The sequence below is a fragment of the Anomaloglossus baeobatrachus genome, chromosome 2 (genome assembly GCF_048569485.1).
Source record: "Anomaloglossus baeobatrachus isolate aAnoBae1 chromosome 2, aAnoBae1.hap1, whole genome shotgun sequence".
Classification (NCBI taxonomy): Eukaryota; Metazoa; Chordata; class Amphibia; order Anura; family Aromobatidae; genus Anomaloglossus; species Anomaloglossus baeobatrachus.
In genome coordinates, this window is record NC_134354.1 from 593,117,169 (window position 1) to 593,144,657 (window position 27,489).

A 27,489-nucleotide genomic window follows, 5' to 3' on the forward strand; every position below is an offset into this window, starting at 1 on the left:
AGATCCCGGGATCCCAATATATTGTTACCACTCTATAAATCACTTGTAAGGCCACATCTGAAATATGGGATCCAGTTTTGGGCTCCGCATTTTAAGAAGGACATTCAGAAGTTAGAGTCAGTTCAAAGGCGGTTAACTAGACTAGTACAAGGAATGGAAGGCCTCCCATATGATGAGAGGTTGAAAAAGTTAGATATGTTTAACTTAGAAAAAAGACGTCTCAGAGGAGATCTCATTTATATGTATAAATACATGTGTGGTCAATATAAAGGACTGGCACATGACTTATTCCTTCCAAAGACAATACTAAGGACCAGGGGGCAAATACTGCGAGTGGAAGAAAAGCGATTCCAGCAGCTAAATAGGAAAGGCAGTTAGAGCAGTCAGACTGTGGAATGCCCTACAAGAGGTAGTAATGGCAGACACTATAACAGCTTTTCATAAAGGGCTGGATGATTTCCTCAGTACACACAACATTGTTGGTTATAAGTGACTTACGGACAAAATGTAGAACTGGTGGAGGAAGATTGAACTAGATGGACTTAGGTCTTTTTTCAACCTATGTAACTCTATGTCCAGTGTGTATAGACATTATGATTATGTATGTAGGGACTCAAAAACTGTAACAACAAAGTGTAAATGCATCCATATATTTCCAGGAGGAATAATAGAAGACAGTATTCTAAAAAGGATGCTCCAGAATTATCTATAAAAGACAAGGCAGGAAAGGTGACCTGTCCTCTTTTAAGAAGTGTCATTTCAGCACACTGTATAAAGTCACAAGGGCAGAGCAGTCACATTTGCAAGGCAGGATTACATTAACTGATAACTCCTCTATACACAGATGATAACACAGGCTTCACCAATCACAATCGACAAGGTAATACCTGATCCTGCTTGTCCTCCCTTCATAATGACCTTATGCTTCAATACAAAAAATACAATTGGATGTTAGTTTAAAAAAGCCCCAGTGGCCAGTGTGAAGATTGCAAGATATCTATTTTTTTTTTTTATAACAGAGATTGTAATATAGAAAAAAAAAATATTGCCAAAAAAATAAAGATAGTAAAAAAGTCCTTTTCTGATGACACGTTCCCTTCAAGAGATGTAAAGACCATTGTTTTATTGGTGTGGCTGTAACCAATGTTACCCCAGAAAGTGATAGAATGAAGTCACTGTGATGTAAAAACTGCTTCATCTCATGTCAGAACGGAAAGGAAAACACGATCAATAAGTCCAAATATGAAAATATATTTATTAATGCCAAAAGGACAAGGTGGGGGTGACAGGATGTGGCAATTATACAAAAACCACCTGGGTACACAATACAGTAGGCGATAACCACAATTGACTGTATAATAGTAGAGAATCGCTAAGAATACACCAGCAAAGAAAAGGATTTATTTGCCAGATGAGTGAACACCACTTAAGCTGGTGTCACACATAACGACAACGACAACGACGTCGCTGCAACGTCACCATATTCTGTGACGTAGCAGCGACCATAGATGATCGTTAGTAAGCTGTCAAACATGTTATAAAAAGCAGCGACGGAGCAGCGATCATAGCGACGTCGACGGTCGTTGTGTGGTTTCAGACGTAGCGTAGCGTCGCTGCTGCGGTGTCAAACACAAGGATTATCAGCTTATCAGCATGGTGCAGCGGGATAGCAGCGATCAAAAAATGACTTCGAGCATTCAGGAGCGAGCAGCGATTTCGCAGCAGGGGTCTGATCGTTATTATGTGTCACACAGCGACGTCGCTGTTGAGGTCGCTGCAACGTCACAGAATATGGTGACGTTGCAGCGACGTCGTTGTCATTGTCGTTATGTGTGACACCAGCTTTAGAAGAGGGCTAATTAAAATTAATTAGCATACAATGACACAATGGTAACAGGGATTAAAGCTGTATTCACTCAAAGATAAGGCCCAAGAGAGGGCAAATGCCCAACCAGCAGGAAATGCAATGCATTAATTAATGGTGGTGTATACTAGTATAAACCACAAACAATACAGTCAAAAGGTCATAAGCTGAGCAACATTGATGAAGGTGTCAGCACAATACTGAAAATACACAACCTATTCAAAGGATTGAAAAGCCTATACCTGATAGATAAGAGACCCAGGGGAGAGCGTCTACCCGACGCACAGCGTTTCGGTGGAAACCTTCGTCTGGGGGCGGTGACAAACAGTGAAGGAACAGCAGGGTGTAAAAAGGGCAAGATGACAAATGCCGTGACGCCACGTCATGCCTATTAACATATCAAATATCTGTACGTCACTAGTGACGCATGCGCAGCCGCGACCAGCATAGAGACCGAACGGACACCGCGTCATGGAAAAAGAGCGCGGGTTACGCGGACATCACATGACCTGATCTCCATAGCCATAAAGATACGGCAAGCTGTGCGGGACACAGGCGGCGAAGCAGCGCATGCGTGCCGACAACCAGATTTGATAGGGGCATGGAAGGATATAGAGGAGACACAGAGAATACGAAATATGATAATAATGGGTAGTTATACACAGGGAAGCTCATAGGAAAAGCATCAAATGTGGGCTAACTGTTGGCTGGCAAATATAACCACTAAATACAGTAGGGGATATTACAGTATATAAGCACAAGAGGATTTTAGTATACATAGCAGAATATCAATAAACCCAAAGGGGGCTACGGGGCCATAGTACATATGCATGTATAAGTAACAAAATGAACAATAAAACATATTATAAGAGAGATAAAAAATGAAAATAAAAAGTGATATTAAAGATGGTGTTTATGATGCTGTTTCTTTTTTATTTCCTTCTTTTCACTTCATCAGTAATAGGTTGATGATAACCGGATCCAAATTAACTGTATTCTCCATACAATCTCCACACGACGGATAATGTCATGGCAAGGTAAAGGGTTAAAGTGCCTAATACAAAAGGAGATTAAAAACAATTAAAAAATAGAAAAAGCCTCCAATTTACAAAAAAGAAACAAAGCTCAAGTTCTCATTGAGGCCAGATGGATGGATAGTGTCCAAAGTCCAATTCCATCTGGCTTCAAGTTGTGCTAATCTCTGTTTAATGTTGCCCCCACGGATGTCAATATTCAATTGATCGATGCCCCTTACCAAAAAATCAGCAGATCTACATTGATGAAACGTCTTGAAATGACGAGGTATCGTCTTAAGTGTGGACATATCAAGCTCGGTAGATGCTGCCTCAATTCCTAGGACGTGCTCTCTAATGCGTACTTTTAATTGGCGTGTGGTAAGGCCAATATAAATTTTGGGGCAAGGACAAGTGGCATAATAGATAACTGCCTTGGAATTACAATTAATCCGTTTTAGAATTGTATATGAGCGTTTGCCCGACGAATCAGAAAAAGAACTGCTCCGTATAATGTTAGGGCAGGCAATACACCGGCCACAGGGAACACATCCACCTGGGATCGGAGGCAACACAGTACCAAAGGGGGACAAGTTCGCATCTGGAACACGATAGTGGCTATGAACCAAACAATCACGCAGATTCTTAGCTCGACGGATAGTAATATTCGGTTTTTTAGAAAGGAATTTAGACAAGATAGGGTAGGCCATCAAAATCGGCCAAGACCTTTCCAAACAACCATTCATATTTTGGAATTGAGAGTGATAATTTGTAATAAACCTAATTTGATTATCCGGTTTAGGTTCCCTATTAGAGTATAGTAATTCCTCGCGTGTAGAGTATTTGGCTCGATGGTATGCGTGCTTAATCATGCGAGAGCTATATCCACGTTCACGAAACCTATTTTTAAGGTCCCTCGCCTGACATTCAAAATCTGCTGTAGACGAACAAATCCGTCGTAATCTTAAAAACTGACCGGTGGGGACAGACCGAATCATGGATCCTTTTCTTTGCTGGTGTATTCTTAGCGATTCTTTACTATTATACAGTCAATTGTGGTTATAGCCTACTGTATTGTGTACCCAGGTGGTTTTTGTATAATTGCCACATCCTGTCGCCCCCACCTTGTCCTTTTGGCATTAATAAATATATTTTCATATTTGGACTTTTTGATCGTGTTTTCCTTTCCGTTCTGCTTCTTTACGATTGTCCTTAATCGTCCTACTTATTAGTGCTCTAAATACTATGTATTTTTCATGTTGATGATTATGGCTATTATGTAATCATGCACCATTTACAAATGACTATATGTTTGATTCATCTCATGTCAGCATCCTCTTGGCCTTCTCTATAGGTGACATGGTCAACTTCTTATATTCAATAGGTGTCACGGTCGTCTCCCTGCTGTTTTGAGACTAGTGACAGCCTTAGGACTTAAGCCTCCCATATCCATCTTGACTCCACATTTAAACAAGGTTTCCTTTCCTTTGTCGTCTCATGAGTTAATTTCAGGTTTTGTTGCCAGTAGCTCAGAGCAGTGCAGGTCAGCTGTAGCCCATTTAGGTTAAATACTGGAGCTTTCACAGTAGACCCTGCTGCTGTTAGAATCCATTTCTACTTTGGCCAGCCTGGTGAAAGGAACTGCTGAGGAATTTTCCTGTGCTCATCTACCTGCTACTTTAGAGTCCAACTGCTACGGTGAAGTTTGGTGTTTTGTATCCTGTTTATTCCCCCATCTGTCTTTCTTTTCCCTCCGTGTTTCTTTGAATAGTGGGGAGTTTAGTGTACTTGTCGATCTACTAGGTAGAGTGAGTTTTGTGCCAGCTGAGGGACCCAGGTATCCTGCTCGCTGACAAATTGAAAGAACCTGTATAGGGATGCTAGGGAGCTCAGGAGTCAGCTTGAGGTGAGTTTAGGAGGTGCCCTCTCACCCCTCTCCCTAGCGGCAGGGACCTCCATTGTATAGTTACTCTAGTGTTCCCCCCTTTTTGTGGTGTTTTTTTGTAGTGCGTCAGATGCCTGTTGGTCTGATCGCGTGTGTCAAGCATTGTATATGGACATCTCCAACTCAACAAAAAGCTGGATAGTAGCAGAATGAAACCTTTAGGCTGGGGCCACATGAGCAGTACAGCGAGTGCATTGCATGACACTCACTCCCGCTCTGCTGGAGTGTAAACCGAGTGTCATACCACTGTGATGCGATCCTGCAATCGCAGCACAGCTGTGGAGAGGAGGGATAGACTAATCTCCCTATCTCCTCCATTGTCAGCTGATGTGTATATCGCACTGTAGTGTGGTGTAATGCGAGTCTAGTGCGATCTTTCTCTCGTGCCCATAGACTTGTACAGGTGCGAGAGAAAATTAATCGGATTCCAACCGCAGCATTCTGCAATTGTTTCCTCGGTCCAACTAGTGCTGAAAAAAAAAATCGTTCACGGGAGCTGCTCCATTGAGTAACATTTGCCCAAGTGCAATGCGATTTTTTTTTTTATTGCATTCCACTCACTTCGTTTTTCTCGCCGTGTGTCTTTAACCTTAATAGTAGTGTTGCAAATACTAACATATATTACTTGTGTTAGGGAAATCTTCAGAACAAGGGGGTGCCTGGAATTGAGAAATGCCATCATTAGTGATTACATTATTGATCCTATTATCTAAGTCCTTGACAATGACAATCCGTTCCATGTACATGACTCTATATATAAATATTACTAAGGTCATGTACAATAGCATTGCCGATCAATCATTAACTGTAGCTTTTTACAATGTACAAATAGCAATGGATTAAAAATAGATATGAATTGGTCAGAGTAAAGTGTGGAAGTGGCACTGCTATGTTGCCTGACAGGCTGTATGTTCTTAGTCATAATTTTGTGTAGACAAAGAAGAAATGTATCTTAGCAATGCTTTAAGGGTTGCACCAAGATTACTACTTATACACTTGACAGCAATTTGGCAGCAAATTTAGCTGTTTTTTTTTTATTTCAGGCCCACTCCTTCCCTTTTTTGGCGCTTTCATCAAATAAGCACGTACATACCTCAGTCTGATGCACAGGTTTACACGTTCTGCAGCCAGCAGTGCTGCTTAGGGCAAAAGATAGGGCAGACACAGACAATTCTTAAAGAGGATTTGTCACCAGATTTAACAATACAAATTGCTTACTTTTTACAATAGATGTGTGTATATACTTATAGTGGGTGAAATAAGTATTGAACATGTCAACAATTTTCTAAGTAAATATATTTCTAAAGGTGCTAGTAACTTGAATTTCTCACCATATGTCAGTAAAAACCCATCCAATCCACACAGGAAAATAAATCAAACCATAGATGTCAAGAAATTAAGTTGTGTGTAATAACAAGAAGTGACACAGCGAAAAAGTATTGAACACATGAAAAAAGAGAGGTGCAAAAAGCCATGGAAAGTCATGACAAAAACTGAAATCTATCAGCAATTAGAAACCAATCCTGCCACTAAATGAGCAATAATATCGTCTGGTTCAACTGCTGGTCTATAAAAAGATATCTTAGTAAAGTGCCACACAAGAAACAGCTCATGGTTTGTAAAAACATTGAGCTGTTTCAAGACTTTCACAACCTTATTGTTGCAAAACATACTGATGGCATTGGTTACAGAAGAATAAACTAAACTACTGGAGGTTCCTGTGATCACTGTTGAAGCCATAATCTGTAAGTGGAAAGAACATAAGTTCACCATAAACCTGCCACAGCCAAGTTCTCCCCACAAGACTTAAAAAAAAAAAAAAAAGAATACAATAAGTAATGCACTCAACCCCCATGGCTTGTATGCATCCTCACCATTCAAGACTCTGTTGCTGAACAAAAACATGTTCAAGTGTGTTTAAAGATTGCTCAACAACATATAGACAAGCCTGCAAAATACTGGAGAAATATAGTCTGGTGAGATGAGCCCAAAATTGAAATCTTTGGATGCCATAATACATACAATGTTTGGAGGTCAAAAGGCATTGCATATCACCCCTAAAACACCATAGCAGCACTGAAGTTTGGAGGTAGAAACATCTTGGTATGTGGGCAGATGAATTAAAAACTTTCCTTTATTTTCATCACTTTAAAAATGGATAGACAGCATCCACAAGGCACAGTTCATCCAACGCGTTTCGACATAACGCAGTGTCGTATGTTCTTATTCATGGAACAGCTTATCAGTGTTACACCTTCATGCTGCTGAGATTTCACACTCTTCAGAGCAAGCTGCAGCTGTCAGGCAAGCCCAGTGGGCAGAGCTCAGGTACACCAGCTCATGAGTCCTCTGACTCTTTAATTGAATTCAAATATTTGAAAAACTATGTCAGATGACTTTGACATTCTAAATAAGTACACCAGCATTGTCAGGCCTGAGAGAGATCTGTATAAGGCTATGTGCGCACAGTGCGTTTTTCGCGGCGTTTTTGCACGTTTTTCGGGTGCGTTTTTGGCCTCAAAACTGCATGACTTTGCTTCCCCAGTTTTCATTTTTGCTGTCCGCACACAACTTTTTTTTTAAGCTGCGTTTTTGAGCTTGAAAAAAAAAATGGACATGTCAATTCTTTCCTGCGTTTTTCTGCGTTTTCCGCCCATGCAATGCATTGGAAAAACGCAGCAAAACGCAGAGATCAAAAACGCAGCAAAACGCAGCCAAAAACGCACCAAATCGCGGTAAAAACGCATGCGTTTTTGACGCATTTTTTCGACGTCGGTGCGTTTTTATCGGCCAAAAACGCACAAAAACGCAGCGTCAAAAAAACGCAGCGTGCGCACATAGCCTAATATTGTAGTCTGGTGACAGATCCACCTTAAATCATCTCATTATGACATGAGATAAAATAGGACTGGTTATCTTTACAATAAGGATGACATTAGAGGCTGTAAACAGCCCATTGAGTGTTTTGTGACTCCCCAGGGGTTGTATACACCGCACAAATTTGATGGTGCTTAGCAATGTTATTATATAATCCTAATATTAGTGGTCTGTTATATTGTGAAAAAAAATAATTCTGAAATGGTGTCAGTGATGAGATAAAGGAGAACTCTCCAAAGGGACTGACTGAATAGCAGACGGATCCGCTATTATACATATCAAAGCACTGTATTCCTCTAGTGAATTTATTCCTATTGCTTTACAAGCAGAAAGAAGAAGTTTAACATACTTACAAAGCGTTATACTTTTTTCAGGCTATGCAAAACTGTAAATGTCAAGTGATTACAATACACTCCATATTAAAAGGTATTAACCCTTTAAGTACCAAGACTTTTGTCTTTTTGTTTTGTAGTATTTTTTTTTAAGCTTTTGTTTTTTTCTTCCCTCACTTTTCAGAGCAATACCTTGATTTTTTTGCTTGACGAATTGCAGCACTGAATGACACTATCCATTGTATCCTATAATGTATTGAAAAACAGAAAAAAATTCCAAGTGGAATGAAATTGGGGAAAAAAAACACAAACCCGTCATTATTTCTTTGCTTCTGTTTTTAGGGTGTTCATTTTCCAGTAAAAAAAATGTGGCAGTGTGATTCTAAACCGTTCAGAGCAGCTCTTCCTCTTCCGCTCTGCTCACTCAATGGGGCATCAGTACAGATGTACTGCTGATTTACATATGACTCCCCGCAGTTAGGCAGTGGGGAGCCGCCTGTCAATCCGCATGATATCGGCAGTCATGCCCTATCAACAGAACAGAGTGGAAGAGAAGCCACTGCTCTGTCGATCTGACGTCAGCAGAACTTGTAGAATCACCTGCAGGAGCAGTCTGTGGCCGGCAGAGATCTGAACGGAGCAGAACAGTCAAATATTTGGCAACTACTTGCCTGTTAAACTAAAAAAATAAAATTGTCCTGACAACCCCTTTAAATGGAAATTCTAAATAACATATTTTAATAGTTCAGACTTTTTTTTACATTGTTATATCAAATATGTTTATTTTTTTGCTTTTTTAATTTCTATTTTTGAAGGGGGAAAAGGGAGATTTAAACTTATACTTTTTAAAAATATTTTATGTTTTAGTTTTACTTTATTTTTATATGAACCTAGGGTCTACAGTATATAGTGAATTTGCTATTCTCCTATGAAGCCTAGCCTGTGACTTGAGTTTCACAGAAGGAATAAGATCACAGTTATAGCGTCCAACAGCAGGCCTCAGGCTGCCATGGTAATTCATCATGTTCCTTGTGGCCATGGGGAGACGGTGCACACACCCTCTGACAAAGGTGTAATTTAAATGCCTGTCTCATTGATTGAGCTTTGGTCACTGCAGTTACACACAGATGCTGGCTGTGTGATACGGACGGCATTTCCTTAGCATGAGGCAAGTCTGCTCTTGAGTAGGTTTCATACTCTCCTTAGTGACATATGATGAAAATATACATCATGGGTCATTAAGTAGTTATAATGCATATGAAAGATACAAACTGTGATGGTGGAATATTGTGGATTATATACCGTTTTGTGTGGGTTAATGTTTGGGCGTGGTTGGAACTGTTGGGGCCCAGGATTGTGAGCCGTGGTCACAATCCACAATATTCCACCATCACACAAACCTTTTTCAGTTTTAAAGAAAACTTGCCATAAATATACATTTTTTTTTTTGCTTTAGTGTAGTTACCGCTGTTTTCCTTTAATCTGGTGATGTTTTTCCTTTGTTAATGTGCCTCCCCATTATTTAATATGGTCCTCTCTTCCCATATATATATCTAGTTACTTTTTTTAACCAACTGGGTGTGGTCATCAAGAAGAATCCCATCAAGAAGCATTGATGACCATGACCACGTGACTAAAAACACTAGATTTACCTCTAGATAAACACTAGAGGGAACATGTATGTCAGGGATGGAGAGGTGCAAAGGAAAATCAATTAGATTTAAGGGAATGGCGACATTTACACCAGGTGACAGCATTCCATATGTATGGCAAGTGAAAGGTCCACTTTCATGGACACATGCTAATAATAATCTTACAAATGTACCTGTACATTCATTGTTAAGGCCCCTTTACACACTGAGACTTTTTAGCGCTCCCTCCAGCGATCCCAACCTGGCCGGTATCGCTACAAAGTCTCTGGTGAGTCACTGGTGAGCTGTCAAACAGGCAGACCTGGCCAACGACGCAACAGCGATCCGGACCTGCAGAACGACCTAGCTAGTCATTGGGGACGTTGTAAAGCAGCATTTTGAAAGGGAAGTCGCTAACAAAGTCGCTGTAAAGTCCCGTTTACACACTGAGATTTTCTAGCGATCATGCTGCACAACGGGAAACAAAGGACCAAAGAATGGTCCTGAGAGATGTGTAGTAATCAGCAACCTCACAGCAGGGGCCAGTTTCACACATTGCAATGTCGCTGGGGAGGTCGCTATTACGTCACAAAACCGGTGACGTTACAGCGATGTCGTTTGCGATGTTGCAGTGTGTAAAGGCACCTTTACTACAACTATCTGTTCTCCATTTTTTGCCAGACATTTCATTACTTGTTGAAGAACATAGACATTTCTATTCTTCCATATGAATTGCCAAGGTTGACTAATTATATGATAGTCTTTTTTGACCTGCAGGTATTCCTGTACACTTCAGGATTGCATGTTTTTTTCGGCATAGGCCCAAAATGTAATTAACAATGTTTTTCTGCTCTGTAGCTATGTGACTCCCTGCCCAAGAGCCAAATCTCTGTGTGTGACTAGATTTTACTACTTAGAACATCATTAAACAGTGTCAGTCATCTCAGATGTGGGAGATCTGCAGCTACTTTATGCTAGAAATATTGTCCTTTTCTATGGAGCCAGGCATGAGAATCTCTGTATTTCTTCTTTCTATATATCGGTGCCAGGATAAAGTGATCTGTGCTGTTTGCGTTGCTTGTTGGGCATTTCGAATCATTCTGTATTAGTTATTTGAGTTGTATACTGCCATGCTGAGACAGGTTTAAAAAAAAAAAACGCCTTGCCGTGTTTGCTTTCCTTTTATTACACAGTAACCGCACATATGTTAAACAAAGCTAATGTGTTTAATGCAACCGAAACCAAACTTTTATTGTAAGACAAGACAGTGGCTTTGTGCAGAGTTTTGAGTAACCCTTTCCTCTTTTATGGGTTGCTATAAAGCGTCTTGTGAATGACATAAGAGATCTCATCTTAATTCATATTATCAAGTACTTTAAAGACTGCCGCACAATAAAAATAAGCAAAATGAATGACGGCACTTAGGAACAAAGCTGAATGTTATTAAAAGTGTATCCTATTGTTGATACCTGGCAAGAAATAACATGAAGAACAGTTATAATGGGAAACAATGTGCATTGCGTCATCTTCAACTCCTTGAAAGTCAACATTATAACCTCAGCGCAAACTTGATATCCCATTCTCAAAATCTTACCCAGTGTTTTTCTGTGTAATCCAGGTGAAGTCCCCTGCCTTCATAAAAACATGGTGGGCTGCACAAAGTATTTTTGGGATCTGCTGTTTTCTCCATGTAAAGAATTATTCTGAAATATTTTGCAAATGAAATATATATCAAAAAGAGAATGTATGCATGCAGCGTGATGGGTGGAAGAGTGCACCTTTCTGTACATGCCTCATGGTTATCCAGAAGACAGACCAGGACAGCTACTGAGATCTCCTAATATAGTGGTTCATTCATTAATTCCAAGCCTTGTAGGAAATAAAAAGAAAGGCTGCTCACCCTCCCCAGTGTCACTATTGCAACAATGTTGGCACTGCTGTTCGCAGTCGGTGCCGTGCGTGACATTGTTGTTTCATGTGATCCCTGCAGCCAATGACTGGCTGCAGTCTTTATTATCTCGTCAGAGTGGACATCCACTCTTCTGGAATATTTATGAGCTTCAGCCACTCAGTGGCCACATGTCACAACACTGTCACATGGAACCACAGTGCCTACATAGCTAGAACAATGCCACTGTTGACGGTAAGCATTCATTGGTTTTCTTTCCTATGGGCTATGGAATTTATTAGGCAGAGATTGTCCATTAATGAACAACCTCTTTAAAGAAAAGGAGTTGTCAACACTAAGTTAATGTTAAAAGCAAGAGTGCATAATGAAAATGGTAAAAATAAACTGATATACTGAAAATATGCTTTATAACCTTAAAACAAATCTCCCAGGTGTTTTCTGCTACCATTCATCATATAGTATAATAGGGGGAGATGAGCTCCGTGATCTTCCATGAGCTTGTGTACATACAGGGCTATCAATCTGAGAGTTTATCACAAAGTATCTATCTCCTTGCTGGGACTTTCAGTGATCAGCTACCATATTGTAAAGATATTCTTACCTAGAGAGAGAATATCTCTGTAAGGGCTTTGTCACACGAGCATATAACTCGAACAAGTGCTTTCCAATGTTTTGTCAGATGGCATGCGGTCTAATATTATACCATGGGGCAGAGCAGATCTGCCATTTCTTTCTCATGCCAATTTGGCATGAAAATCGATCGCTGCATACGTCTATGGCTGTGTGTGAAACATAGAACTGCACTGATGACATCAGAGTGCAGTCCAATATACGTCGAGACAGCATAGGAGAAATTAATCTCTCCATCTTGTCCACACCTCTGATCCAATTCTCGCATGCAAGAGAATCAGATCACAGTAAATGACGCTCAGCCCATACTTGCAGCAGAGTGTGAGCTGAGTGTCATTAGCATATAGCATCCAATGCTCTCGCATGAGAATTATATGCTATTGCGACCCCAGCCTAATATAAGGGGTAGGGTTTCTCTTGGTGGAGAGTGGCATGCCATTGTGAGGAGACAAACACCTACAATGCACTTCTGGGAAATTAATATGCAAATTTCCTCTTCCGAGAGGAAGCCGACTTGAACTCTAATTCCACCTATTGGAAGTAGCAATCCTAAAAGTTAAGATCCACCCTTTAACGAGCCTTTTCATATGACTTAGGATATCAGCCAAACCAGAATCTCAATTTGCAGACACCATGTTTCAGGGTATTGCCCCTCATCAGTGCAAAGTATGAAATCTGATTAAAAAAAAGTGTGAAACCAGCCATATTCTGCTCAAACGTGATCAAAAGTGTCTAAAAGTTTTTACTGGAAAGAACTGATAAATGTATTTATTTTATGCAATATGCAAATTAGACAAGTGTAAACTGGTGCACCCTTGCAAAACTAGTCCAATTTTTGGAAAAGTTTAAAACAGTCTTGAAGAAGGTATTTTGTGAATGTAAATAACATTTTTCCTTTTCTGTTTTTAAGGAGAGAAACCTTACATGTGTACCTGGGAAGGATGTACCTGGAAGTTTGCACGCTCTGATGAACTGACGAGGCATTACCGCAAACACACAGGAGTGAAGCCATTTAAATGTGCAGACTGTGATCGCAGTTTCTCTCGTTCAGATCACTTAGCATTGCATCGACGGAGGCACATGCTGGTCTAAGTCAACAGTCCTTCCAAACATGCGGAAAAGCGGGTTCTTTTCTTATCAATCCATTCAGCAGAGCTGAATCCACCTACAGTGTTATGGAAGCAGGATGCCCACAAGTGATCCAAGGTGAAAGAATACTTCAGGGAGTGCCATGCTTGGCTCGTTTCTGAAGAGCCGGCTCCAAGCATGGAATCTCCAGGATATGTCCATACCTCAGAACCAGAGACTTTCACCCTGAGGACACTGGCACTTTTTTATGGGCCACGACCTGCATCATTTTACACAGCATCTATTGTACATTTCCCTTATATATGGACAAATCTTTTTGAAAGATTTTCTCCTAATTTTCAAAAATTATGTATCATAGACTGTTTCGAAGATCATAAAGCGTTCAATTGGTTGATCCTTTGTTTTTTCCTTTCGGGAAATGTTATTTTTTTTGTAAAGTAACCATGGAATAGTGGACAATTGACGACAGGTACATGTATAGAGTGACTGACAGCAAGTTCCTTCATCAGAACATGGGATTCTGCAATAACCGCGATGGTAATGAGATGTCCCTCATAATTTCCATCAAAAAAAGCGGGCATAACAATATCATACTCCTTCTTTGAGTATTCTGATTTTTTTTCTCTTTCTTTGTTGTTTGTGAGAGTATATAGGCCGGTATCTTAAGTGAAGTACTGTTTGTGTTTGTGAATTGACTTGGCCTTGCCTAAAGCCTTCTTATGTTTCCTCCACATTTCTACATCAATATCCAAAACTATTGCACAGGCTCTCAGTATTATTCTGTTTTTTAGAGTGAAAGAACACAATTTGAGGTATTATGGCGGAGTTTGGCCCCATCCTGAATAGGGATATGGGGGGAATCAGATAGCACAAACTGGAACGGTTGCACTTCTTGCTGCTAATTAGCAATAATGACTGTCTTATATGGATTTACTATAGATCAAGTACTTAATCTGCATTTTTTACCACATCACGGGAGGCCTTTGTCTAAATATATATTATATTAGATATTAAAACCCTAACACAAGTTTAAAGGCTGCTTTAGGTAAAAATTGACAATATTAAATGTGAATATAATGTATAGATAAACCAATATCCCATGTCAGGTGGAGTCTGGCCTTGAGATCAAATGGATTTTGTAGTAGTTCTACATATTGGATTTTTTTTTGTGTAAGAAAAAGGGAACATTCACCAGCTTTTACCTAAGGAGCAATGGGTCATTTGCTTCACGATGGCATCAATAGTCCTGAGTTTGCTCTGTATCTGTAATGGCTTTATGTTGAGTGAAAAAAGCAAGCAAGCAATATAGGATCCGAGCAAACTGATACACAAAATGTGATCAATAACAGTATTAACTGCAAATAAATGCATGACGGTTATATGCATTGAGATCTATTTTTTAGTATTCTATAGCTATATACTATCAGTGAGTACCATATCATAAATGCTCTGGTTTGTATCCTTATATGTTAATAAGCACACTCATTTCTAATTATAGTATTCTTTTAGTGTCAAGCAATATGGTGACATCAGTTATTAAATCTGTATCACTGAAAACCACGTAACAGCCCACGCCAGGACCGATGACTTTGTCATCCTGGAACTTTTACTTGGGGCAAGCTAACTAGAGGGTAGGATACAACACACAGAGGAAGGGAAAGGGTTAAGATACCAGAAAAAAAACAATTGACGTAAAACATTAAAAAAAAAAAAAGTTGTAAGCATGTACAGTATATGTGGGTATATACAACTTGTTTTATGACTGATGGGGTACATGTGTTTTAAGGTTTGTTTAGTGTGACTATTTCATTTGTTTTTAGTGATGTTCCTTAGATGAAGTTTTGTGTTTTTATGTTGTTTTTTTATGCCTCTTGATATTATCTGTAATTCAAAATGGCAAAGACAAAAAAAAAACAATTTTTTTTACAAAAAGAATTTGCACACAAGTGTATAACTAACCAGCTACGAATTCGAAGAATGGCAAAAAGAATTCTTCTTTCACTGTCCTATAAAAAACAAAAAGATGTAGCAGAGCTGAGATTGTTATTTTAAATTATGGGGATCTTTTCAAAAAGGGTATTTTTTAGGAAAATGGTCACAGTACAATCTGCCTGTATGTTCATACCGGTAGCAGAGGTGGACCTCCTTTGTAGTAAAAATATTCCCACCGGGTGTGATGAAGAATGCATTGTAGATGAGTATTTTTTTTTTTTTTAAGAATATTCATCGACTTTGCACCAGATATATATAGGGGGTGTAATTTGCTCAGATAAACTATGAGCTAGACAATTACTAGTAAGCCATCAATGGGTGTTGCTGCCACTCGTTATTGTAATGCCATATGTCCTGCCTCAATTATTGATTTCTGGTACTTTTTCTATTTTTTCACCAATTATCTGAGCAGATGAAAAAACTCGTGTGTAAATATTTTATAAATGTTCCCTATAGTATATCATGATGAACTCAGCTCTTCTGCATCCGTAGGAGGAAGAATGAATCCGCTGATTATCAGAGAATACAGGACTTTGTATTAAAACCTTAGTATAAAATCTTATGTATTTACCTAATATTTAAGAAAATAAAGCACAACAAATGATTATAGAAACTATAGGAAATGTTTTATGGAATATTGTTCTGTGTTGATAAATGTTTGTGAAAATATTTTACTGTTTTTTTATTATTTTTATTGCACAATATCCATTATGATAGTGAACAATACAGTAAATAAGCAGGAAAAAAGGAAAAATGTGGTCAGCTTACCCCATAGATGATATGCTTCACAGGATATTCATAGGGAAACAGCACGAATCCGGCAGGAGTGACCGTACAGGAACTGGAGAAGGAGAATGATCCAGCGGACGTCCAAATTGTTATTGTTTAAAAAACAAGCCACATGAAGAAACCGCTATAAACCTGCGCGTTTCGACATATAGTCTTTTAAGAAACTTCTTTCTTGCTCACTGAAATTTATATTACACTATTTTAAAGATCTTCAATAAAGAAAAAAATACACATTTTTCAAACAATAACTATTTGGACTTCCACTGGATCATTCTCCTACATGTCCAATATAGTAAATAACTCTGAAAGCTTAGCTAGTACTGTAATAGGATGACTCTGTATGGGATAGCCCAGGGGCAAGCATATCTTAGGCCTAAGGGGTAAAGGGGCAAATTTCTACCTCTAAAGCAGGTTGAATTGTGAATTTTAATGGACTAAGGGCGGCGTTACACAGTACGATATATCGAAGTCACGGAATTCGTGACGCACATCCGGCATCGTTAGAGATGTCGTACTGTGTGACACCGACGAACGACTGTTAACGAGCAAAAATACTCACCTTATCGTTGCTCGTTGACACGTCGTTCATTTCCATAATGTCGTTCCCGTGGCAGCACACATCGCTACGTGTGACTCCCCGGGAACGATGAACAACAACTTACCTGCGTCCCGCCGGCAATGAGGAAGGAAGGAGGTGGGTGGGATGTTACGTCCCGCTCATCTCCGCCCCTCCGCTTCTATTGGGTGGCCGCTGTGGACGTCGCTGTGACGCCGAACGAACTGCCCCCTTCAGGAAGAGGATGTTCGCCGCCCACAGCGACGTCGTTGGGGAGGTAAGTACGTGTGACGGGGGTTTAATGACTTTGTGCGACACGGGCAATGAATTGCCCGTGACGCACAAACGACGGGTGCGATCGCACGATATATCGTCTCATATAACGCTGCCCTAAGAATGGGTCCATACACTGTTTTTGCACAGGGACCCTTTTTGTCTGTGTCCGCCAGTGGGATAGCCTGTGCTCTGTGAAAGTGTATATACAGTGGAGTGTGAGCCTCATTAATTATGTGCAAAGAGTAATCAGTATAGGTGTTACACATTATTAAGAGCCCCTTTATCATTGCATTGCTTCTCTCTCAAATCCCTTCCCAGATGATTTATCATTGCATCCTAGTGTGAAACACCTCTGATCACAGGATTGGAAGTGTCATCAAGGAGGAAGTAGCCATTGAAGATTTTGCATCTGTAACTAATTATGTCTCCAAGAGCATTAATCTGGATTAGGATAAAATCCTAAGTATTAAAGGAAATTCCCATCCTAAAATGTGACATTCTGCCAGGATATTCTATAACATGATGAATGGGTTGTTCATCCACTGAACCAGTATCAATAATTGAGCTCTCTTCTCCTGCACAGTAACATCCTTATTAAAGATGAACTAATTTATTTGAGTGATACTGACGTGTACACAAATATACACAAACTACACAGTTTTGAGAATATGGATTTATGTAAATTTACTTCACACGGATTCAGCTAAATGGTGGCCAGCTGGTTGCCATTTTGCTGAACTATAGAAAGCAGGGAAAAGTTAAAAAAACAAGCAAAAATTATATTCCCATTACTGTTCACAAGTCTGACCCTCTACCGTTTCCTTCATACTGTACGATCCTCAGAGCCACTTCTTTTTTTCCCCATCACAAACCACATCTTCCTGCCTGGCTGGTTCCTTGTAGGCCTGGACTTCCTCTTTCAGCTGTTATAGCTCCTACCTACTGTGTTTACTCATGACCGGTACTTCTGGATGCAAGTAGGCCTCAGAGGTCATTGCGTCTCACATATATGAATGTGACACCCAGTGGATGTGCAGTGACCCCCGAGGACTGATCGCTGGCGTAAGTTCTGCCATGAGTGAACATGGTGGGCAATGTGGGTGGGAAAGCGGAGATGGCTCTGAGGACCAGATGACAGGCAGTTAACAGTGTTGGGGCCAGACATGTGAGTGTTGAGTATGGTTTCTTTGTTTTTTTTTTTTCTTTATACATATTACATTTTATTATGCTCCGTGGTGTGGAGACAACCAAAACATTATAATGGGGCATTCAGTTTGCAAAAAATAACGCTTTAATAATTTCCCAGAAAAATCAGCACCATTTTTGTTAGATCCCCTCTTTTGTGATCCCCATTCATCTACTGTGCAGGTATTTGTAGCACATTCCCATTAATGTAAATGTCTCGGATGCACAGTTTTAGGTGGGAATTTCATAGTATAGTGTAAAACTAAGAAGGAACCCCATTTACTGTGACTATGAATGTCTCAGTAGTTGAACCCCGAGATCAAAAAGTGATCCCAAATCTTATATTTGCAATATGCAAACACTGCTAATGGTGGAAAAACCCTTTAGGCTCAACTGCGTTTGTGAAATACAAACTCAATTAATTGACCATCTTATATGTAGCAATATGTGATTATTGTCTATTGCGTAAAAATTCTAATATTCTTTTAAAGTAAAACAATTCCAGATTTGGAAATCAACCACATGCAACGACATATGTTTGTGATAGAAGCCTATTGACCAGAAAGCCTGGCTACAGATTTTAGCCCACACAGGACAACTCCCAGTATGAAAGAAGACTGTAACTGCAAGTTGATATATGGCGTGTGGGTGGAATGTCTCTCTGGGAACAACTAATTTATACAATTTAGAACAACTGCATCAAAAAGCATTACCATCCATACATGGAGTAGGTGGAAATAAGAACACAATGCACGGAGAATTAAAATATAGTGTATGTGTCACATTGGTGGCCTATCTGATAACCTTGGGAGAAAGCACATAGATGATCAATTATATTAATGAAAAGCACAGTTTTTATGGTCCGCTTATAACATTATGAAGATAGGAATTGATGTATGTAGCTGTTATCCATTGGGTTTGCAGTGTACTTAAGCTGGAGATCGTCTCTTCCTTCATAGGTTTTCATCAGTACATTAATAATAAAAAGGCCATACTGCTTGACATGGAGGATTAACTGAGATTACAATCAAAGAATCCTGATGTATCTTTTGTATAGAAATCTGTGTGATATATATATATATATATTAACGTGACCCCGTCTACTTACTAGCTTGTATTTACATAGAAGTGTAATATTAGTAGAGATGAGCGGATCCAAACTTTAAAGTTCAGTTTTCGTACTGAGCACAGACTTTACAAACAATCAGTGTTCAAGTTCGGAGTTCAGGTGCTTTACTTATGCAAACCACTTAAGAGAGCATCGCTGTGTGAAAAATGTAAAAACCCTTCCCTCCCCCCGAAGTGCTCTGTTTATGGCTGGCTGCATGTGGGCTGCCCAATCAGTGACTTCCAATGGGTCAAGTCTGGGTCCAGAACAGAACTTTATCTAAAATGTAGATGAACCCGCAGAACCCAAACTTCGACAGATCTGCTCATCTCTAGCTATTAAGTACCAACAGAACAGAGAACTCTTTTATCATTAGTATTGACTATTAGAGATGAACAAACCCGAGGTTCAGGGGTTCGTACCGAACACAGGCTTAACAAAACAAACAGTGTTTGGGTGGTTACATATGAACATCACTCACGCAAGCATCGCTGTTCTCCGGTACTCTCAGTCCTCAGCCCAGTGCGAGCCACTTGCAGTGTTTGAATGGCACTCACTGGGAGTAACAACAGCGTGATTGGATGTAGTGTGCTCCAAAAAAAAGCCATCTAAAAACCCCACCCACCTGCCCCCGGAGGTGATATGTTTATGGCTGGGTACAAGTGGGTAGAGATCGGAACTGCCCAATTAGAGATTTCCATTGGGGGTCAGGTCAAGTTCGGGTCCCAAACTGAACATTATCTAAAGTCCAGATGAACTCGCCTAACTGAACTTCCATGGGTTTTCTCATTTCTATTGATCATGGCTTTGCCATATTAGGCAACTTTGAGGTTTAAAAAGTGGTAATTCAAATAATGAGTGGCCCAATGGCTTCAGTATCTAGTATAATGCCAGTACTTCATCTGTAGCAATTTTATCCTAGTTTGTCGTTAAATCATAAATATAATGGAATTTTGTTATGTTTAGTGTTAGATTTAAACAATTTATTTTAATCCCTTTTTAAATTAGATGGGGAATATGTTAAATGAACAAATGTTAAAAGAACAAAAAAATTATGGATAAATGTCTACATTAAACAAGACATTTCTCTCTGTTAGGCCCCCTTCACACGTCAGTGATTCTGGTACGTATGTGCTTTTTTTTTTTATACGTACCAGAATCACTGACATACGCAGACCCATTATAATCAATGGGTCTGCTCACACATCAGTGATTTTTCACTGACCGTGTCTCCGGGCAGCGTACACGCGTGTCCGTGATTCTGCATGGAGACAAGTCCGTTTTTTTCTGGCATCACTGATGACCCACGGACCACACTATGGTGTGATCCGTGTGTGATCCGTGAAACACGTACCAGAAAAACACTGACATATCAAATAATAAACATTTTCAACTCCCCTTGCCAGTGATGCGCTGTGCAGTCTCCGCTCTCTGCAGCTCCTGTCCAGCTTATGAATATTCATGAAAGCAGGAACAGCCGACCCGGAAGTAGCTGCAGAGAGCGGTGTGCGGACGCTGCAGAGCCGAGGAGTTCAGCACCATGGACAGCAGGAGTGAAGGCAGGTGAGTAATGTCCATTTGCAATCCGGATCACGGATTGCACATGGACAACCCATGTGTGCCGTGAATCACGGAACACGGACAGAGATGCGTGTTTTACACGTCAGTGAAGAACGTCAGTGTTTTTCACTGACGTGTGAAGGGGGCCTTAGTTTGCAGCATTTTCTGCGTGATTTTGACATTGTTGTAAAACTCATACAGAGTAAAAAAGATTGAATCTCCTGATTGATCAGTTTCATCTTCATCTGTTGGCCAACTGTAACCACAAGTGGGCAGACAAGCAACAGTAAGGAGGCTTATGCTGCAGGCAGTTGTCTTACAGCCACACACAGGACCGTGAGAAGTTAGACATGAGAAATTTCCTTGGACACACACACAAGATTTCCTTAATCTTCTGCCTTTTTACACTATTTTTGGCTCAAAATACAATTAAAACTGAGAGATATATTAAAGAGAAATCTCTATAATATTTTTCCAATTTTTGGTCATTTTTTCTAGTGGCTCTATTTTGATACAGCGTCATATTCCAAAAGCCTAGTAAATGCACATCTTAATATCAAACATACTTAGCCATCATTGTCAACTTCTTTAACTTTCAAACATAATTCGTATAATTTGGCACTTTACATATTTAATGACGAGTCCCCTTCCTACGATTTTGTTTCTCATCCTTTTTCTCCCATTTTCGTCAGCCGGCTACGTCCGGTATTTCAGTTAAACCCTATTCATCTTAGAAATGCTTGCAATCTATAAACAAGTTTCTGTCATTGGCAGTAGAAATATTTTGACAAATATGACTTGTATGTCATCCGTTGCTACGGTAGGTAATTGTTCAGAGTGTGTACTGTAGCAGCAAACATTTTAGTGGTCTATTTTAGTTGGTCCGGAGGAATTTCTGTGTCAATGATTAGCTACTAGTTAAACTGGATTGGCCTGGTCTGTTGAATGAAAATAGGTGATATATTCTTTGCTCCATTCTAAAAACAGTCAACCGTTTTTACAAACTTTATACTTTGTTGCTTGAAATAGTCATACATGGTACACCCTAAAAATATATTAGTCATAATGGAGTGCTATAGTACGATAGTTAATCACATACTGTGTGCTTATCTGTGGTTTCTTTTCAAAAATGTTATTTAAGTAATTGTACAAAACTTTTCACTACCTAGCAGTCTTAAAAGAGAAGTAATGTCATCTGAACAAGGTAAAAAATTAGTTTTAGGGTCACCCTGGGACCTTTCATATAGGTTGTACCAGAGTCTTGGCCTCAGAACTGGTTTTGTCTATTTAAAGATGGAGCCCCATTGTCCAGATACCAGTATGAATTTACTTTTTATAGGTAAATAGGTGCAATAATGTAAGGTAGGTGCTCAATGAAAAGGTAAAAGTCAAAAGATCTATGTTAGTATGGATATCTATAGTGTGACATCATTCTGAGGCTTTACCTGATTGGTGTTAAAAGCATAGACGACGTACATTAGATATTTATGCAGGTGGAATCATCTGTTAGTTATTACAGTGTTTTAGATTAGCTGATTAGCCCAAAATATTGTCCAGTAATCACTAAAATAGAATTTATTCTAAAGAGGAGGATGTAAAAAAAGGCATAGTATGACAATAACAGGCATTGTTATGTTAAGTTACACCAAGAAAATATTCTATAAAAAATTGGGCAATAACGTGAAAGAATTCAGTGGAGCAAAACGTATCATAACCAACAATGGTTACTGTTTTTCTAAAGTGACATCAGTAGAAATGCAACTTCAGTATTAGTGAATATGTGCAAATTCTCATTTTTTTAATAGTGTGTTACTGAAAATAAATCACATGGTTACTAATCTAACATTACATTTTTATAGTGAATATGAAGCATTGTAATTGTTGGAACGAGAATATTTTTATAGAAATGACTGTACAGTTTTGCAAACTTGTAATATCGTTGGTCATTGACATGACAATAAACAAAGCACAAATCTACTTCTGCAATTAATGCAATTTAATGAATACTAAGGAAACAGATTGCTGGCTTCACTTAAAAGATTACTAGAACTTTTTATCGAGGGTATACAATTAATTTATCCTTTTAATTTCCCATCTGTTATCGCCTTAACCCATGCTCTTTATTGTCATCTTTTTCTTCTACCTTCTCTCGAGATCATAACCTTGCATGTTCTCTTGAGACAAAGTCCATGTACCCCCATACTCAGTAAATAATAGTCTTGCTCTGATACCTTCAAAGTCGATCACCTAGTAATGTCTCCCGCTGTTGGTTCCTGGTATGCCCACGGGCTAGTTTCTCAGCTTGTGGTACATGTGCCCTATTACTACATGGCTTGCCCATAGCAGGTACTTGGGTTGTATTTATGGTATGCTTTTCATGGGCAGCGCAGAGTATGAATAAAGCCTTGCTGGTACTTTAGATTTTTTGGAGTAGAAGGTTCTCAGCTAAACCACATTAAGTCATGCTTTAATACCAGTTCCCTAGATCATTGCTACTTAATCAGGGTAGCCCCCTGAGCAGCTTATGAAGCTCCCGATGGATCCTGTACAGTCTGAAGTTATTCCTGACTGATATTGTACAGCCACTATCTTCAGTGGAATAACTAGAGACAGTGCAGGTGGGATTTGGGCAAGATCTGCGTCACAGAAATACAAAACTGAAATTAAATTTAGTCAACAGTAGAAATTGGAGGCTAAGTCTGAGATGTTTGTGGCAGATTTGCTCTTTGAAGTGCCGTTCATCCATATTCGAGTTTACCCATTCTGTGTGGCTCATCCACTTGGCTTTTGCATGGTGAACCATGTCAAGAAGGGACAATCCAAATCCTCTCATAGAAACATTATTATAAATAAATAGCACATACACATTGACTTTCAATGATTTTATGATATTGGTTTGGTTTTAAGTGTTTTTGATATGTTTTGTTATGGGTGCCCTGAGATAAATTATTTCTCCCCACAGGTGCCTCAAAACCAAAAAAGTTGGGAGACCTTTCTATAGAGCATTCCTAATCTCCTTTCCTCTAGTTCGTTCACGTAATAGGTTTTCTTTCTACGTTTTACTCTACCTTCTGTCCGCAGATACTGTAAATAATAGTTATTGAAAAAATCATTATCCAAAAATGATTATTATACAATTGAATAAAAGTACAATTACAATGAAATAAAGCAGCTGATCAGATTCTTTGGATAGTCATCTCTACATTTTTGGAATTCTGTATGTAAGGCCTCATTCAGATGTCATTGTTTTTCACATGCAAAAAATGGTACATAATTCATCGGTGTTTTTGGATCAGTGTGTCATCAGTGTACGGTCCATGTGTCCAATTTTACCATTGGTGTTTTTCACGTATAAATTCATTAAAAGGCTTCTCCAATACTTTACAATGTTAAACATGGACAGCACACAGATGGCCCTCCATGCCAAGTGTTGTATGTGTTTTTCACAAAATTATAGACTTGCATTGGCATTTTTTAACAGTGCTTTAACGGAGATTTCCCCATGAAAAAACACAGACATGTGAACAGCCCCATAGACAATAATGGATACGTGTTGCAACATGGACGTCTGAATGAGGCCTAGTCTAGCAGAAAATCAAAATCTTTGTAGAAAGAAATAAAGTGAGATATCACTATACCGTATTCTGTAAATTAATAAATGCAAAGTCCTAAATAACCGGTCATAATCTTGCAAACTAGAATAGACTCACTTTGTATGTTGTTGTTTTTCTAGTGGTGGGCAGACTTATTGTCTTCACTGATGAAAGCATTGATCTGGAAATAAATCTCTGGCTCTCGTGGTACTTAATGTGGCATCTTTGCATAAAATGTGTACATTTTTCATACTAGTAATAAAGGCTTCTTTCATTTTAATAGCCAAATTTTAGGAGACTAATTTCAGGCCAGTAACAACGAGAACTAATAAGAAAACTTTATACAGTATCTGTAGATATTTATTCAGTAGTGAACAGAAAATACATATCAGAACCCCATATACTTATACATGTATATAAAAGTGATTAAAATATCCCTAAAATAATATATAAAATCCTACCAAAGGTTTAACATTGACATAAGAAGAAAACGTGTATTTGTGCTCTTACTGAGTTAAAATTTCGCCGTTAAACTACACATTATTTTTTATGTACAGGTCTACTAGTATTGAAGTCATCAGGTCTGTCATCTCTTTTGAAAAACATAAATGGACAATGACAGCGAAAGTGAAAATATCTATAAAAAGCTATTGTCTTATCACATAAGAATTCTAACTCCTGCTACAGTGGAAATCACCTAAGTTTTGACCCCATATGTTTTCTCTGCTCATCATTGCTAAGTAGAATTTAGGCAATACCTTTGCTCTAAGTTAATAATATGATGTAAGTGTCGTTCTTGTATTTATGTAAAGTGTACGTATTGTAAATAGAATAAGAATTCTTTTTCTTTTACTGTACTATGGTGATTTTTGCCCTATGTCACTGTAAAAGGGACACCTATTAAAATTCTGTCAGAGGATGAAAATTCCAGTCTCTACTCGGAGACTTTGAAGAACAAGTGTTATCGTTTTACATAGTGTCTCAGACCTATTTTGTCGGTGCTTTGCTTTTCTGTATTCAACTTTCCTATGGATTGAGCTGTGAACTGAAATCTAGTTTAAACACTTTAATGTATGCATTTGTATAATTATTTGAATGGAGGCATGAAGGTAAAACATCATTTTGTATTGAATAAAATTAACTTCTCTGAAGGATTTCATTGCATTTTTATGGGCATTTGTGCATGTTATACATGTGTATAATACCAACTTGGTGTGCTGTATTAAAAAGTGGCACTCACCACTGATAAAAAATAATGCATATTTCTTCATTGCGGTCTCACATGTCAAAAAACAGTGGAGACCGATGGCAACAGATGTTTCAAAGGGAGCTCTCTTACTCTATGCAACATCTATCTATCTATCTATAAGTGCATCTCAATAAATTAGAATATCAAAAAGGTAATTTATTTAAGTAAGTCAATACAAAAAGGGAAACGCAAATATTATATAAAGTCATTACAATCAGAGGGATCTATTTCAAGTGTTTATTTCTGTTAATGTTAATGATTATGGCATACAGCCAATGAAAACCCAAAAGTCATTATTTCAGATAATTAGAATAATATGTAAGACTAACTGAAAAATGATGTTGGCCTACTGAAAAGTCTGTACAGTAAAAGCACTCAATACTTGGTCGGGGCTCCTTTTGCATTAATTACTGCATAAATGCAATGTAGCATGGAGGCGATCAGCCTGTAGCACTGCTGAGGTGTTATGGAAGCCCAGGTTTCTTTGATAGCAGCCTTCAGCTCTTCTGCATTGCTGGGTCTGGTGTCTCTCATCTTCCTCTTGACAATACCCCCATAGATGCTCTACGGGGTTTAGGTCAGGCGAGTTTTCTGGCCAATCAAGCACAGTGATACTGTGGTTATTAAACCAGGTATTGGTACTTTTAGCAGTATGGACAGGTGCCAAGTCCTGCTGGAAAATTAAATTTCCATCTCCAAAAAGCTTGTCGGCAGAGGGAAGCATGAAATGCTCTAAAATTTCCTGGTAGACGGCTGCGCTGACTTTGGTCGTGATAGAACACAGTGTACCTACACCAGCAGATGAAATGGCTCCCCAAACCATCACTGATTGTGGAAACTTCACATTAGACCTCAAGCAGCTTGGATTGGGGCCTCTCCACTCTTCCGCCAGAATCTGGGACCTTGATTTCCAAATGAAATGCAAAATTTAGTTTCATCTGAAAACAACACCTTGGACCACTGAGCAAACGGTCCAGTTCTTTTTCTCCTTGGCCCAGGTAAGATGCTTCTGGCGTTGTCTATTGATCATGAGTGGCTTGACGCAAGGAATGTGACAGTTGTAGCCAATGTCCTGGATATGTATGTGTGTGGTGGCTCTTGAAGCACTGACTCTAGCAGCAGTGCACTCCTTGTGAATCTCCCCAAAATTTTTTAATGGCCTTTTCTTAACAATCCTATCAAGGCTGCGGTTATCCCGGTTGCTTGTGCACCTTTTTCTGCTACACTTTTTCCTTCCACTCAACCTTCTATTAATATGCTTGGATACAGCACTCTGTGAACAGCCAGCTTCGTTAGCAATGACCTTTTGTGGATTCTCCTCCTTGTGGAGCGTGTCAATGACTGACTTCTGGACATCTGTCAAGTCAGCAGTCTTCTCTATGATTGTGTAGCCTACTGAACCAGAATAATGGACCATTTTAAACACTTAAGAAGCCTTTGCAGGTGTTTTCTGATTATTCTAATTTTCCGAGATAATGACTTTTAGGCTTTCATTGGCTGTAAACCATAATCATCAACATTAACAGAAATAAACACTTGAAATATATCACTCTATTTGTAATGACTCTATAAAATATACAGTGTGGAAAAAAAGTATTTAGTAAGCCAAAAATTTTGCAGGTTCTCCCACTTAAAAAGATGAGAGAGGCCTGTAATTGACATCATAGGTGAATCACAACTATGAGAGACAAAATGAGAAAACTAATTCAGAAAATCTCCTTGTCTGATTTGGCAAGATAGTTTTTGCAAATTATGGTGGGAAAAATAGAAGTTAGCCATCTAAAAAATGCAAGATTTCTGGCTCTCACAGACCTGTAACTTCTTCAAGAGGCTCCTCTGTCCTCCACTCATTACCTGTAGTAATGGCACCTTTTTGAACTTGTTATCAGTA

General features: G+C 39.0%; 1 protein-coding gene across 3 annotated transcripts in view; it reads left to right on the top strand.

The window, feature by feature from the left end:
* The window catches only part of KLF12 (KLF transcription factor 12), a 306,275-nt gene extending 280,775 nt beyond the window's left edge, over positions 1 to 25,500 (top strand). For all 3 annotated transcript variants that reach the window (XM_075336814.1, XM_075336813.1, XM_075336815.1), the window contains exon 6: positions 13,112 to 25,500. In XM_075336814.1, the coding sequence (XP_075192929.1) occupies positions 13,112 to 13,293 (182 nt within the window). In that variant the 3' untranslated portion in view covers positions 13,294 to 25,500. The remainder of the gene's footprint in view (positions 1 to 13,111) is intronic.
* The last annotated feature ends 1,989 nt before the right edge of the window (positions 25,501 to 27,489 follow it).